Source organism: Neolamprologus brichardi, chromosome 22 (genome assembly GCF_056152115.1).
Source record: "Neolamprologus brichardi isolate AB-2024 chromosome 22, ASM5615211v1, whole genome shotgun sequence".
Classification (NCBI taxonomy): Eukaryota; Metazoa; Chordata; class Actinopteri; order Cichliformes; family Cichlidae; genus Neolamprologus; species Neolamprologus brichardi.
In genome coordinates this window covers 19,639,693-19,654,591 of record NC_142124.1, presented here as the reverse complement: position 1 = coordinate 19,654,591, position 14,899 = coordinate 19,639,693, and the positions used below count along the sequence as shown (strand labels likewise).

General features: G+C 38.5%; 2 protein-coding genes across 2 annotated transcripts; one reads left to right on the top strand and one right to left on the bottom strand.

Annotated features, from left to right (window-relative positions):
- The first annotated feature begins 4,921 nt into the window (after positions 1 to 4,921).
- LOC102792459 (interleukin-6-like) lies at positions 4,922 to 6,163 on the top strand. The gene is made up of 4 exons (XM_035906538.2): positions 4,922 to 5,086; positions 5,212 to 5,313; positions 5,417 to 5,569; positions 5,960 to 6,163. The coding sequence occupies exons 1-4, from the start codon at positions 4,922 to 4,924 to the stop codon at positions 6,161 to 6,163; spliced, it is 624 nt and encodes a 207-aa protein (XP_035762431.2).
- A 681-nt stretch (positions 6,164 to 6,844) lies between these two features.
- tomm7 (translocase of outer mitochondrial membrane 7 homolog (yeast)) lies at positions 6,845 to 14,814 on the bottom strand. Its single transcript, XM_006787701.3, has 3 exons — positions 14,657 to 14,814; positions 8,965 to 9,013; positions 6,845 to 7,218 (listed from the first exon to the last, which is right to left on the bottom strand). The coding sequence occupies exons 1-3, from the start codon at positions 14,757 to 14,759 to the stop codon at positions 7,203 to 7,205; spliced, it is 168 nt and encodes a 55-aa protein (XP_006787764.2). The 5' UTR covers positions 14,760 to 14,814; the 3' UTR covers positions 6,845 to 7,202.
- Between the last annotated feature and the right edge of the window lie 85 nt (positions 14,815 to 14,899).

Below are 14,899 nucleotides of genomic sequence, written 5' to 3'. Positions count from 1 at the left end.
TCCTGCCAGGTTTCAATGTACTGAACAGATTTGAAAATCTTTTGTCTTCTAAGCCAAACTCTCGAAGAACAGAGAACAAAGGATAAAACACACTCACATACAAAAAATGTAAAATTCACCAATTTTTCTGACATTCGTTTATTTGAACACAGAGAACAGTTGTAACTGTTGTTGTAAGCCTGTTGCAACAAAGAGTAAATCTTTCAATTGTATTGAACTTCAAAGAGAGAAAGTAAAGAAAGATAAATATTACAGAGGCCTCAAAGACGTCCTGTTTTTCATGTTATTATAGGGCACAGCTAAACAGCTATCCATCTGTGGGGAAAAAAAAAAAAGGTAACAAAGTGTTAAAATAAACAGAATTTCAACTAAAAAACATTAGAACTACTGATAAGATGATGAGTCTCATATTTTAGGCTGATGTAACATTATGTACAGTTACTTTAAATACCACCATTATTTATATAGACTCTATTATTCTCCAATTAAACTTTCTGTTAACTTCAGTCATTATTTCCTCCAAACAATGAACGTGTCTTTTAGACCCCACTGCTACAAGGCTGTCACGGCGAGTGGGAGATTACACACGGGTGGGGGACACAGCTGGGAGTAATTAATGAGACGAGACAAGGGAGGTAAAACTGAATACACTCACGTGAGACGCAGACCTTCACAATAAAACAGGAAACACGAAATCACTACACAAAGACACAGACTCGACACTGAGAGGCAGACAGGTAGGGTAGTTGTGAAACAGCTAACTGATCATCTGCAGATAAATTGCTTATTTTCAAGAGCTTCAGTCAGGTTTATGAGCGAATCACTGTACAGAAACAGTTTCAGTGAAGGTTACAAATGATCTTCTTAACAGTGTTTTATATACTAATATTTTATTTTATTACCTAATATTTTATTACAGCGATTAGAGCATACTGTAGGTATTAAAGGTACAAACTGGATAATAGACTCCAGTTTGTTCGTGTAAATGGAGAGTCCTCTACACTAAGGTTAATTATGGAGTTCCACAGGGTTCCATGCTGGGACCAATTCTGTTTACGTAATATGCTTTTCTTGGACAGCATCATTACAAGTAATTTTCACTGCTATGCAGATGACACCGAACTCTATCTATCCATGAACCCAGATAATGCACACCAATTAGGTAAACTGCAGGAATGTCTTAAAGACATAAAGACATCTATGACTTCTAATTTTCTGTCTCTAAATTTTGATAAAACTGAGGTTATTGTACTTGGCCATAAAATCTTGGGAATATGATATTTAACCAGATACTTACTCTGGATAGCATTACCTTGGCCTTGAGTAACAGTGTGAGGAATCTTTAAGCCATTGTTTTTAAGGATATGTCCTTCAAATTGCATATTAGACAAATATGTAGGACTTCCTTTTTTATTTCCACAATATCTCAAAATTTAGAAATATCCTGGCTCAGAGTGACACTGAAAAACTAGTTCATGCATTTATTACTTCTTGGCTGGACTACTGTAACTCAATATTATTAGGATGTCCTAAAAAAAACTCCCTGACAATACTTCAGCTGATCCAAAATGCTACAGAAAGAATACTGACAGGGAGTAGAAAGTGAGAGCATATTTCTCCAATACTTGCGATCTCTTCAATGGCTCCTGTTACATCCAGAAATAAATTTGAAATCCTTCTCATCACATACAAGGTTCTGAATAATCAGGCCCCATCTTATTTTAATGACCTTATAGTACTGTATCACCCCATTAGAGCACTTTGCTCCAGCAAAGCTCTGAAGTGAAGATGTAAGTGCAGGCTCATGCAGTACTGTGGAAGACAGTTGAACCATTGGTCATTTCTTTATTATTTGTGAGGAAACTGGAAAATAGTTGCAGTGATTTTTTGAAAAATGGGAATTCAGTATGTAAGGCAACAGCAGAGTTTGCACAATTCTAATCAGCTTGAAAGTCAGCATTTGGCTTGAACCCCTTTATTCTTCAACACAGACTGGACACTGAGGTAAGCTTTCTTGTAATTTCTTTAAGTGGTCTTTAGGCTTGTTGAAGGACATTCAAAGCTCTTCTTTGGATGCCTGCTGCCTTTTATTCCATTCTCAGTAAAGATGATCCCACACTACTTCAGTAATGTTAAGGTCTTGCTTCTGGGGAGGCTAATCCATGACTGACAGTGCTCCACTGTGTGTTTTCTGTTCAGTTATGCAAACTCTGATGGTACTTTTATCCATTCTTATCATCAATTTTGACAAGATCTCCAACATTACTGTCTGATATGTACCAAACCATGACAAAGCCTCCATGTTTTACAGATGGCTTTAGACATTCACTATTGTACCTCATTGTACTATTATATATATTGATGAAGATTTGATCCAAAAAAGTTCTTAATTGGATTCATCACTCCATTTCTTGATTTCTGTCTCTGTGCTTCCCCTGTGTTCCTTGTGTCACGTCTCATCTAGTTATCATTTTATGTCTGTGCTTCTCCTGGTTTCACTGTCAAGTCTGTCTCATGTTTCCTGCTTTATTTTGACAGTTTTGTGCTATGTTAGTGTTTTCAGTTTTGCTTCACCTAGTCTCATTGTATGTGATTTCTCCCAGTGCTCTCCTCCTGTGTCTCATTTCCTAGTTCTCCCTGTGCGTATATAAACCCATGTCATCCTCTGCTTGTTGCCAGATCTTCTGCAACCGCTGCATTTCCTATGTCTCATGTTTTTAGTTTCTTTATACTTGTTTCTAGTTTCCTCCCAGTTTAGGCTTTGACAGTTTAGTCTTTGTCTTTCTTCGCTTTTGTGTTTTGATTCTGCCACAATTAAAGGCACGTTTCAGTTAAGTCCATTGCCAGTGTCTGCATTTGGGTCCACACTCTCTCTTCACTCCACAGTACTGTTTACTCGGTAAAGGAAATAAAAGTGTAATATCAATATGACGGTAAAATAAGGCTTATATTTAATCTGAAGTAGATTTATCTTGGATTGCTTTTTCTCCCGCAGAAGCTGAAATCAAAAGGTTTCCTAAAAGTTTGGATGTGAGTCTAATGTAACATTAACAACCTCTGAGTGGCCTTTTGTGAAGTCACAGCCTAATCTACTCGATGCATAGCTACAAATCTTTCCCACCACTATTATCAAAAGGTTTGGCTTTCTCGAAAAGCTGTCGTTTTTGAACATCACTGAGCAATAACATGTCTTATCAAAACACTAAATGATTTAATGGGTTTTAAACTTTCCAACCTTTATATTCTGCTGATGGGAAATATTTGTGATATTTAGGTCATCATGCTTTATCATTGCATTTTCAGGATATGCTAGTTACACACTTGTCCGTGATAACAGTAAAATCTCTCAGCAGTTCTTCCTTTCACGAGCTACTTCACTGAGGTCACTCTATTGAAATTTCTAGACTTAGCACAACTTCCTTAGAGACAGAAAGCAATTTTATTTCGCAGGATTTTTACTGTGTATTTTCACTGAAAATGGGAAATCCCCATTTTATAGTAATACAAAATAAAATGTTAATGTTTTAAATAAATAAATATACATTTTATTAGTCTGCATGTGTACATATGAAGGATGGCAAACTGCTAATGTTTAAAGTCTTTCAAAAAAATGAAAGTATGTAAAGCAAACTGTATTAAAGGTATGAAAAAAATTGCTGTTCTGTAAATTGTTATCTGATTTATTATGACGCATGATATTATCAGATATATAGGGCACAATTATTCTATAGGGAAAATAAGGCAGAACCCCTTTTAACTTCAAATGCATGTTAGTACTCAGTTGATTGTCTGATAAATACTATGTTCAGTGACACCCCAGTTTTGGCAGACCAATTGTCAAAATGTACTTAAGTAGTTGCCAAATCATAGCTTTACCTCGTGAATCTCTAACCTTTCCTTTTGCTTTCACACATCTAACACAAGAGAGTGTGTATTTTTTTTTTCAGATAACTCCCATTACATTGGTTACAACTGTACATGTATATGTTTAGACACATTTTCATGTGATGCAAATAAATGTATAATTCCTGTACAAGATAATGAATGGGGTTACATCTATTGATCATTTCATCTGCTTGTGCAGTGTATTTATGTATGTCTGTATGTATTTACGCATTGTTTATTCATTTATTTCTTTATTCATTATTTCATTTGATATATAAAGTTGCTACAAGCTAAATGCACTGGAATGCTGCTATGCAAATGTTTGGTTTTAGAAGGATTTTCCCTTTAAATTCTTGAGCTGAAAATATCATAGGGATTTTTTTACATGATGATTCTCTGTGCTTTATAACTTCTCCAATCTTTGCTTAAAAAATTACTTAAATGGCACTTTTATAAATAATAATAAATACATATAATATATATGTATTTAATATATAATACATATAATATATATATATATATATATATATATATATATATATATATATATATATATATATATATATATATATATATATATATGTATTATATAAATATATTATATATAATATATTATATATTATAAATTCTCACAACATAAAAACATAAAAATTATAAAAATTTAATAATAATAATAATGATAATAATAAGGATCAACTGGTCCTGTTGAAGACACTCATAATCTTCATCAAATCTTCATGACGCAGTTACTGTTAATTCCGTTTTGCAAGTCGGGATTGGAAAATCCCATTCGTCTGAGGAATGTATAAAAACAGCGCATCTCAGATACAAGCCAATTCCTTCTGGCCCTGGCAGCCTTCAGCATCAGCGGAAACTTGACAAGTGCTTCCCAGCAGCGCACCATGCCCTCTATATTCAGTAAGTAATTTGCAGGCTGTGGTGCGCGAGTTTCCTGCATATCTTCCTCTTTTCATTCATTCATTCGTTCATTCTTGTTCTGTCTCCCCTAGCAGATGTGCACGTTTTCTCTGCGGTGATGCTGGCCGCTCTGCTTCTCTGCGCTTCCGGCGCTCCGATTGAAGACAGAAGTGTGGCAGGTGACTTCTCAGGTGAGGAGACGGAGGAGGCGGAGATGTCCACTGTCAAGCCTTTTAATATATGGAGGACACTCTTTGACTCAGCTCAAGATTACGAGAAAGCGGTAAGTGCCTGCTCATTAACTATGATTAACAGGTGTCATCAAGTCCGATTGGGGTTCTCTCGGACCCCTGGGACTCTAAAATACTTCCAGCCTATTTAAGTTGTATTTGAATTCTTTTCTATCAGTTTGAGCACCATTTCCAGACTCTGGAGAATCGCGATCAAGCTTTGGACTCCCACACCCCCGCCTCTATCCCGAAGCACTGCAATATTACCAAGTTCAGAAAGGTGAGAGCTCCTTACTCTTTTTCTATTGCTGTCACTAACAAAGGTCGGTGGATGGGTTGGGGTTAGTTCGATAACTCGGGCTGTTCTTCTCTCCTTTGTGCAGGAGGTTTGTCTCCAGACGCTGGCCAAGGGTCTGCTCATCTATTCGGTTTTACTCAAGCACGTAGAGAAGGAGTACCGCGGCAGTTTGAACTTCTCCGACGCTCCGTCAAACATCGGCACTCTGATCGACCTGGCCGGCATGGTGAAAGGAAAGGTGGGTTTGACACGCGTCTTTAACTACGTCAAATTTGACTTTGCAGCAGTCTCTTGGGTTTTTCCTGTCAGTAATGTTAGGAAGACTGATAGAATAAAGTAGATTTACTTCAGAAAAAAAAAATCCACTACATACAGATATTAAAAGTAAAATTCACAAAAAAGGTGACTTCTCTACATTTAGCTGTCACAAAGCCCAGTAACAACATTTCTATTGTAAATGGGAGAGGAGCAGAAGTGATAGGTAGCACAAAATCTCAATTAAATACATCACCTCTCATACTACATCACTATTTCACCAGAATGCCTGTTATCTTAATACTGGCACATTTTCACTTCTGCGTCCTGTTCCTAAATAACACCTCATTCTACCATCTCTTCTGACCCACAGATGAAAAACAGCAATCAAGTCACAGCGCTGACCAGCAGTGAGGAGGAGCAGCTTCTCAAGGAGGTCAACAGCCCAGATCCTTACCACAGCAAGTTGCACGCCTACAGCATCCTGAGAGCCCTCAAAGCATTCCTGAGTGAGGGGAAAAGAGCTGTTTGTAGAATGGAAAAGAAACTGAACCAATCAGCAGATACCAGTTGTTAAAAAGACGAATAATGCTCAAATTACATTCAGTTATGAAATAATAGCTCAGGGAAAACTGGATGGTTTTGACACTCCTACTTTCTCAAGATCATAACCATGCTCCTTCAAGTGCACTGACTCCTCTGGGTACAGCAGGCCCCACAGCAACATACTGTGTATGTAGATTCACCTGCTGTGCTATTCTTATTTATCTTATTTATAATTGGTAGAGATTATTTATTAGAGAAAGATCTATTGTGCGGGAGAAATGCAGTGTAAATACAATTTGCACTGTACTTGTAATTAGCATTTCTGGTGCTGATTACTATTTATTGTTAAAGAATTTTACAGTACAGTGACTTTATTGTTTTTCATATGCTGAAATAAAAAAAATCATTTGCATAAAAAGCAAGGACTTATTCTTTCCCCGACATTTCACACATTTCAACGCAGCAGCGCATTCTGCAACTGCATGAATGTTGACACTTAGATTTAGATCAGTCAACTTAACACATTTATATACACACTTTTAAAGGTGGATGGAAAATGTTCCTGTTAATCTATGACTATGACTCATCATTACCATGTAAGACTGATACATTTGATATATCAAAACTTTATAATTGCTCAGTAAAATATTTGCTACCAGTTTCTTCTGCATAAAAGCGACTGGATTGTTTATATTAAGGAAGAAAAGAGTCATTTCTTTGAAGATTTATTTTCAGAAATGTTAAATTACAAATAAAAACTAAGAAAAAACAGGAAACAAACATCAGTGCTTTGCATTAACAAAACATAACCCTCCAACTGATAGTCCGATCAGCGTGTATTTCAAGGGACAAACCTGTTCACACATCTCTGTCCATGTACCATAGTTACAGACTACATGGAAATGGATAACATCCAATCATTACTTTACAGATAGTGAGAAACAATGTACAAATGTCATCTGATCATTATTATTTTTAGAGGGGAAAGCAAAAGAAGTCCATTTCGTCCAGTCACAGGTGGGTCACATGGTTTGGTTGATGGTTAGGGATTGGTCGTGTGAAGATGTTCCTCAGCCCCAGAGCAAGCTAGAGGACAACAAAGAAAATCAATATTAAAACATCCTTGGAAATATGTTACTGACATAGTGAGGACATAATAGTGTGATGTACTAACAGCATTGCCAAATATATATATATATATATATAAAAAAACATGCTTACAAATGTTATCACAACTATCACCATGTAACTATGTTACATGGGCTGGTAACACACTGAAGTCTTGAACACTTAACAATTTTGATTTGTACAGGATGTTGTTTAGCGCAGCTCAGTATCGCTGCCTACTTGGATCGACTCGCCATGGATCGGCCACGACTTGACTGGTTTTCCTTTATATTCAGTACTACGCAGCATGTGTGGTTGTCATCACAGCAACGCATCAAAGCGTCCCGCGACGTAATTAATATGCAAAACAAAGGCTACATAAAAGATGGATGTCGAGGCAAGAATAAACCTACTGCTCGGTCCGTGGCTTTTTGTCAGACTCAGGGAACACCGTTGTTTCCATCGAGTGACGCTACTGACCAGCCAATCGGTGGCATTACAGTCTGATGACGTCACATTTTAATATCTGTTTGGATCGTTGGAACCCGGGCCAAGCAGGTACTAAAAAAAAAAAAAAAGTACCTGGTACCAGGTACTATGACCTAATGGAAAACCCTGTAAACCATGGCGAACTGTGCCGAGTCGATCCGAGTAGGTACTGATGGAAAAGGGGCTTTAAAGTCCTGGAAAACAAACAAAAAACACTTCTATTTACATCTCATGATTTTAAGATGATCCACTAAAATGCAAAATAGAGAATTTTGCTATCATACCACTTGCACATCATATTTAAATGCTTTACAGAACGGTGCAAAAGTCTTGTGCCAACTCTCATTTCTTCATATTTTGCTTCCAAGCAGCCAGACTTTCTTGTAACTTTTTTAAGTGGTGTAGAGCAACAGTTCTCCAAGTTTTTTGTAAGTCTTTTAAAGTCTTCCTTGGACATAGGTTGCTTTTTTCACTTATTCTCAGTGCCATCCCTGTACCTGACCAGCATCGTCATACATGCTAAAAAAGACACTAAATGTACATGTTAATTTCTAAAATATTGAAAACAATGACCACAGCTTAACTAAAGTCATAATTTCATATTTAATTATTTGTTTGTCCTCATATTTAAACAAAATCAAATCTCTATATAATTAAAAAATTATATAGAGATTAAAAAAAATTTAAATTAAAAATGTTAGCAACGGGCTGTTGAGACTGGGGAGGCGGAGGAGGAGCAACAAGCAGCTCAGTTTCTGGTAAATATAGGTTACCTTTTTTCCTGTTTATCTATACTGAGATAACAGACAAGCCATACATGATGCAATAGGTTCTTTAAAAAAAGAAATAAAAAAAACAAAAAGAAAAAAGATAAGAGATTCTTACAGGACTAAAAATAGCCTCACATCAATACTCCAAGGCAGGTATTAAGACATCACACATCCTTTTCTCTTCAAGCTATCATTCAACTTTGTTAAATGGGCAGTTTTACTTAAAGAATGAACTGTTTTGACATATAATGTATTTTCATCCTTATGTACATGGTCTAAGTGTACATGAATAATCCCTACAATGACCCTACTTCATGAGACTGGACATAAATGTTGTTGGTCAGGAGCTCACCCCCCCCCAAAAAAAAAAAAAACCAAAAAAAAAACCCAGATGTATTATTTGACTTTGGATCTAGGAGTAGGATGCTTTATTTTATTACACACCTCTCAGACCGATTCGTCTTACCTTAAGAAAGTAGGTTCAGGCATCCCTGGATCTGCTCCTCGTTTGAAACCTGTAAGTCAAAACCATAAATAAGAATAACGAGGTGATTCTTGTAAGGCACACTCAAATGTACAAGACACCAACTAACAGTTTTGAATTTCAGTGCAGTCCTCGTGTGCAATATTTTTCCCCCACACAAAACCACATTGTACCCCTTGAACATAACTCCTTTTGTACACTTTACAATGTGTAAATAACTCATGTAAAGTGCACTATTCTACTGCTCAGCTCCATACCATTTAGGTTTATTTTCACCACGTAAGGGAGTAATGCCTTAACTTGAATGTTAATGCTCAAATGAGTGGGGCTCGATTAGTGCTGAAGCGCTGGTGCACACATGACAGAGGAAAAGAGAATATACCGAAACTTTAAAGTTGAGAAAAGAATGATGTGGCTTAATATGATGATGGCGAGATCTAAACATAAATCCCCCTTATTGAAAGCATTTTTTGGGGGGTGGGGGTAGTCCCTCAAATTTGGAGATATGAATTTGAGCACCGGTTTTACTCATATTGTGGTTTATAACTAGTTTCGAGCCACAGTGAGTAAAAATACTGTCCTGTTGAGAACTAATGAAGCAAATCATTTGCTACTTCAGTGATTACGGTGCGTCAGCAGAATGCAAACAGACCCAGAAAAACATCCTGCTTTCATTAAACTAGCTTAGATCAGATCATTCCACAAGCAGCAGAAGACTACAAATTCATATCCCCCGATATCGATACTTCAGCCTTCATTTAAAGTCAAGGAAGTAGTTGAGCCTGACGTAAGACATTCTCAAAAAGGAAAAAGATAAGAGGATCCTGGAAGGCGAAAAATAGCCTCCTGTTACCACTCTCCTAATATCAAGGGTAAAACCTGATTTCTTTGGCTGCTTTGTTTAGACCCGTCAGGTGATCACTGTGTTTAAGTTTAAGGGGTGTATCAGAATCTATCATGGGGCAAGAGTTGGGAGTTCGCCTTGTAATCGGAAGGTTGCCGGTTCGAGCCCCGGCTTGGACAGTCTCGGTCATTGTGTCCTTGGGCAAGACACTTCACCCGTTGCCTACTGGTGGTGGTCAGAGGGCCTGGTGGCGCCAGTATCCGGCAGCCTCGCCTCTGCCAGTGTGCCCCAGGGTGGCTGTGGCTACAATGATGCCTGATTGTTTCCATGTGATAACCGAACACGTAGGTGTCCAGTGAAATCGTCACCAACTTTACAGCTGCTGTATGCTTCGACCCCTTCAGCAGCCTCGCCTTAACCAATGTTTCTGATCCAGAGTGTCCTGATTTGAGCTAAGTGCAGGAAGGTACTCATTCATGTGTGAAACAGGGATGGGCCACGTAGCCTTCAAATTACATCACGATATTTCAAGAAAGTTTTCCGTAACAAGATTTCTGAAACGTAGAAAAGAATTTTTTTTTTTGCTCGGCTTGCAGCTTGCAGGCAGCAGCAATCACAAGTGGAAGTAAATGATAGATATTTCCCACTGAGCTGTCACTGATGACACACTTCCTAATCTGAAGTGTGAATTTATTAAAAGAAGGTGCCGATAGCATCCGCAGCAGTAATATGGTGCAACGGTAGTGACACAGCCTAAGTTAAATGTAAGCACAAAAGCAGCCTGTGATGCTGATCCCCTACAACCCATCCAGAATTCGGGCTCCCACAGAATGTCTTCTGTATGCCACACAGCCAATCAATTACAGATGCTCCTGGCATCAAGAAGCCACATCTAAAGGTCAGACTAAGGTTTGCCATTGAACATCTAAATTATTCAGAGAAGGTTTAGGAGAAAGTGGTGTGGTCGTCAACTCGGCCTGCTGTGTTTGGAGGAAGAAAGATGTTGTGAAGAAAGATGAAGAAAAATGTTGTGTATGAAGCAAAGAACACCATCTCCACAGTCAGGCACAGAGGTGGAAACATTATGCTTGGGGATGTTTTTCTGCCAAGGGTACAGGACAACTTCACTTCATTGATGGTCCAATGAACAAGGCCATGTACTGTAAAATCATGGAAAAGAACCACCTTCCCTCAACCAGGACACTGAAGATGAGTCGTGGGTGGGTCTTCCAGCATGACAATGACCCAAAACATTCTGTCAAGGCAACAAAGGAGGGGCTAAAGACGCATATTAAGGTCATGGAGTGGCCTAGCCAGACTCCCTCACTGTCAAGTCCTGCTTTCCACCATGTAACTACTTCAGTTTGTTTCACAACACCACTTGCTCTTCCTGTCTTAACTAGTGATCACTCCAGCAGTGCTGTAAATGGTTTTCCATTTGGGTGGTACATCACCAGCTGCTAATATCTCCTTTGTAGCCTCGTAGTACATATCGACTATGTTTTTGCCTCAAGTGGTGAAACACGTTTGCTTCTTTCAGTTTTCTTGTATCTTTTGCAAAGATGTTGGAGGCTGTTGAAGTAGCCCCATGTTTAGGCACCAAATTGTCATCAGAGGCTGACGCACAACTCTTGCTCTTGCGTAATATTATCTGACACAATATATGTGGTATAGCCATAGCATGAAAACATTCATCATTTAATATACTAGTTGTTTAACTTCTATATCGGTAATATTCATTAATTTTTTTTTAAAAAAGTACTTCATGACCGACAAACTCAATGCTTGAAATATATAGAAAATGGTGGTAACCCAACAGCAGCATGTATTTAATTTAAGACTATTCTTCCTCAAGTAAACGAGTTGCACATGCAGAAAAGGCAGCAGGAGGGAAATTAGAGAAAGTGTGACATCACTGTTGGTGTTTCCAATATACTGAGAGGAATCTCTTAAGGCGTATGGTCACACATGCACAAGTCTCAACTTCCCCCACATAATCCAAACCACAGCCATGCAAAAGTTTCAACTTCCCCATCAAAGCATAGGTCTTCCCCAACACTCCTTCAAACCACAGCCAGCTATTTCAGGATCACAGAAATGTCTGAAGAAAAACTGTTTTGAATCTACTACCACAGGGACGTGTTACCCGTAAGGCACACAAGGTCACCGTTTACATCATTAAAACAGAAGGGAACTCAACTCGCATAGTCAGCAAAGTGCTGCAAACAGAATGATATGCATTTGTGGCGGAGGTGGGGGCACAACATGGGAGTCCTAGCAGGTTAGCATAAACTTAACTTTCAAAATAAGAGTGAAGGGACTGTCCACAAATTTAAAAGAATAAAAATTAAAAAAAAAAAATATGAGTCAGAAAATATACCAGTTAATTTACTTGGGCAGGCCACCTAATCAACTCTATGTGTAGTAAATGCCATGATAAACCATCATCCTTCCCTTTTTCTAAAAACCTCAAGTAGGGTTCCACCGCTGGCGTTATGTTTGCAAGTGGGCAACAAATAAGAGCCAATATTGGCCTATACCAGATATATCAATATCAGTAAACTTGCTGTTTGGGCAATTTTGAAATCTTATTGATTTACATACAGACAAGCGATGTGTTTTGGGTCTTCTTGTAAGATAGAGGTAACCTTTCGCTTTTAAAATTCAGACCCCGTTTTGTTGCTGACTGCTTGAGGGCTTTTGGGTTGTTGTTTTTTGTTAAAAATCGCTCATATTTTCTTGGCCTGCTTTACTTTAAAATTCAGAAGAGACATTTATATTTATATACGGCCTATGTGAATATATGTTACACGTGTTTAGAGCAGCTCATATACATCTCCATACTTACTTCACCTGCCTTATCAGCACGGGTTTAAAAAACAAAACAAAACACCAAAGGCTACGTTCACACTGCAGGCGAAAGCACATCAAATCCGACTTTTTTGACCCTATGCGACCCATATCTGATCATGGTATAATAGTTTGAACAGCACAAATCTGATATTTTCAAATCCGAACTAGGTTACTTCCGTATGTGGTACTGAATCCGATACACATTTGATGTTTTAGAAAGCGACTGCTGCTTGAATGGTTGTGTCACATTACATCCGTCTTTTACGTCACTGACACAAGCCAGACGCCAATTATCAGCGCCGGAGAAGCGCCCGAACACTTCCTGACCATCCAGTGTAGATGTTAGTGAAACTGTTGGGAAGACAACATTGGAGAAACGTTATTTTATTTGTACTGTATAATCTGCAGATTCTGACAGAAATCTGCAACTATCCTTTGAAGCACTGCTCCTCACTAAAACAGCAATAGGGATAATTATTAGGCCATATGTAAATAACAAAATAACTTTATAATTTAAAGCAAAATTGGGAAACAAAGTCCGAAACAAGTCTTTATATTAAGGGCCATCAGTCAAACAATACTGTTTGGTCTGGGTCTAAACAGAGCGTGTTGTGTGTGACGTGAGGGTTCACACTAGAGCGCGTTTGCTGTCACATTTTATTTGTAGTGTGAACAACCAGACAAAAAAATCGGATTTGATCAAAAAATCGGAATTGAGCATTAAGACCTGCAGTGTGAACGTAGCCTAACGAATGTAACCAAATTTTTCTATGGTGCAACCACAAAAATCCTTGGCCGGTGTGACCAGCTGTTCCAGTAAGAAAAAAGAAAAAAGAAAGAAAAAAGAAAGAAAAAAAGTTGTGCCCCTATCGTGTGTCCCAATCAGAGATAGTCAGGGGCGGGACCTCTATGATTGGGGAGAGGGGCCCGTACACGGACACGCCATCGGGGCTGAAAGCCGAAAGCTCATTGATTCTGACGTGTCGTCGGGTCCGCGCTTTGACAAAAAAGACAACCAACCAAAATTCACAGAACCAGCAGCAAAAGAAGATCCAAACTACGCTTCAAATTTGATAAATGTCGTCATTAATTCCCTCTGACTTTTGCTGTTTGGCTTCCACCACAAAAAAATCACACTTCATGCACAGCTCTCTCTCTCTCTCTGTGTGTACTTCAAGAACAGCTTCCCATCTCAAATCTCTGTTTTCGGCATCATTCATTCGTTTATTACCCACCTCGGACCAGAAAGCCTAATTTCTGCTGTTCAATTATGAAGACAGATATTTTTTAAAATTATGTAATATTGCAGAATATTTTAAAGGTTGTCTGCTATAAAAATCCAGGACAGGAAAATCTCCTTCATGTTTTTCTGTTTTATTCTCAGTTACTTTGACACAAAGGCATCTGCTTTGATGCTCACGCCTCTGATAAAGTGTCACATGTATCAGTACTGATAAATGATCAGAATTATAATATTTCTGACTATCTGAGGCAAAATAGAATCAAATCGGGACCTTGTGAATCGGAATTGAATGGATTATAGAAATCAGTGAAGACACCCAGCTCTAGTGAGTAGCCTAGGCCTGACAGAAGTAGATGTAGCTGTGAGTAATAAGAAAAGATGAAAAGAACTATTGATACATTTTTTTGTTAAGTTAAGGCCTAGCTTTGCTGATACAACAGGTTAGCCATACAAATCCATAGCATGAGTTCATGCTACATGAGTTCCTCTACAACGTACAGCAAAGCCATAGCTGATAGACTAGAGACACTTCAGTTTTTTAAAAATAAAACTGGGGCTCGCAACATTTTATTAATCATGTTATGTTTGATATGCTGTTTTAACGAGGGCCCCAATACAACCCGTCAACCTCACCGGGACAGAAGAAAATACAGTTTAATGCTATGAAGCTGAGCTAACCGGTTAGCATTAGCATCATCTCGCCGCATACCCCTCACTCCTATTCGGATACTGACCGAGGTACAGCACGGTTGGAATAAAACCCCATCGGATGACAAACTGGCCGCACTGGAACAGCTGCTGCAGCCGCTGTTTGCTCTCTTTGCTCAGTTTAGCCATGTTATGATCCCGAACAGACAGTCTCGTGCTGCTTCCAAGGGCAGGGAAAAGGAAGTGACGTTGAAGAGCTAAACACTTACCTTCTCCAGCTGTCATAGGACGCCTCCTTGTGGATGGGCGTGTAGCGGCGGCTGGTTGGA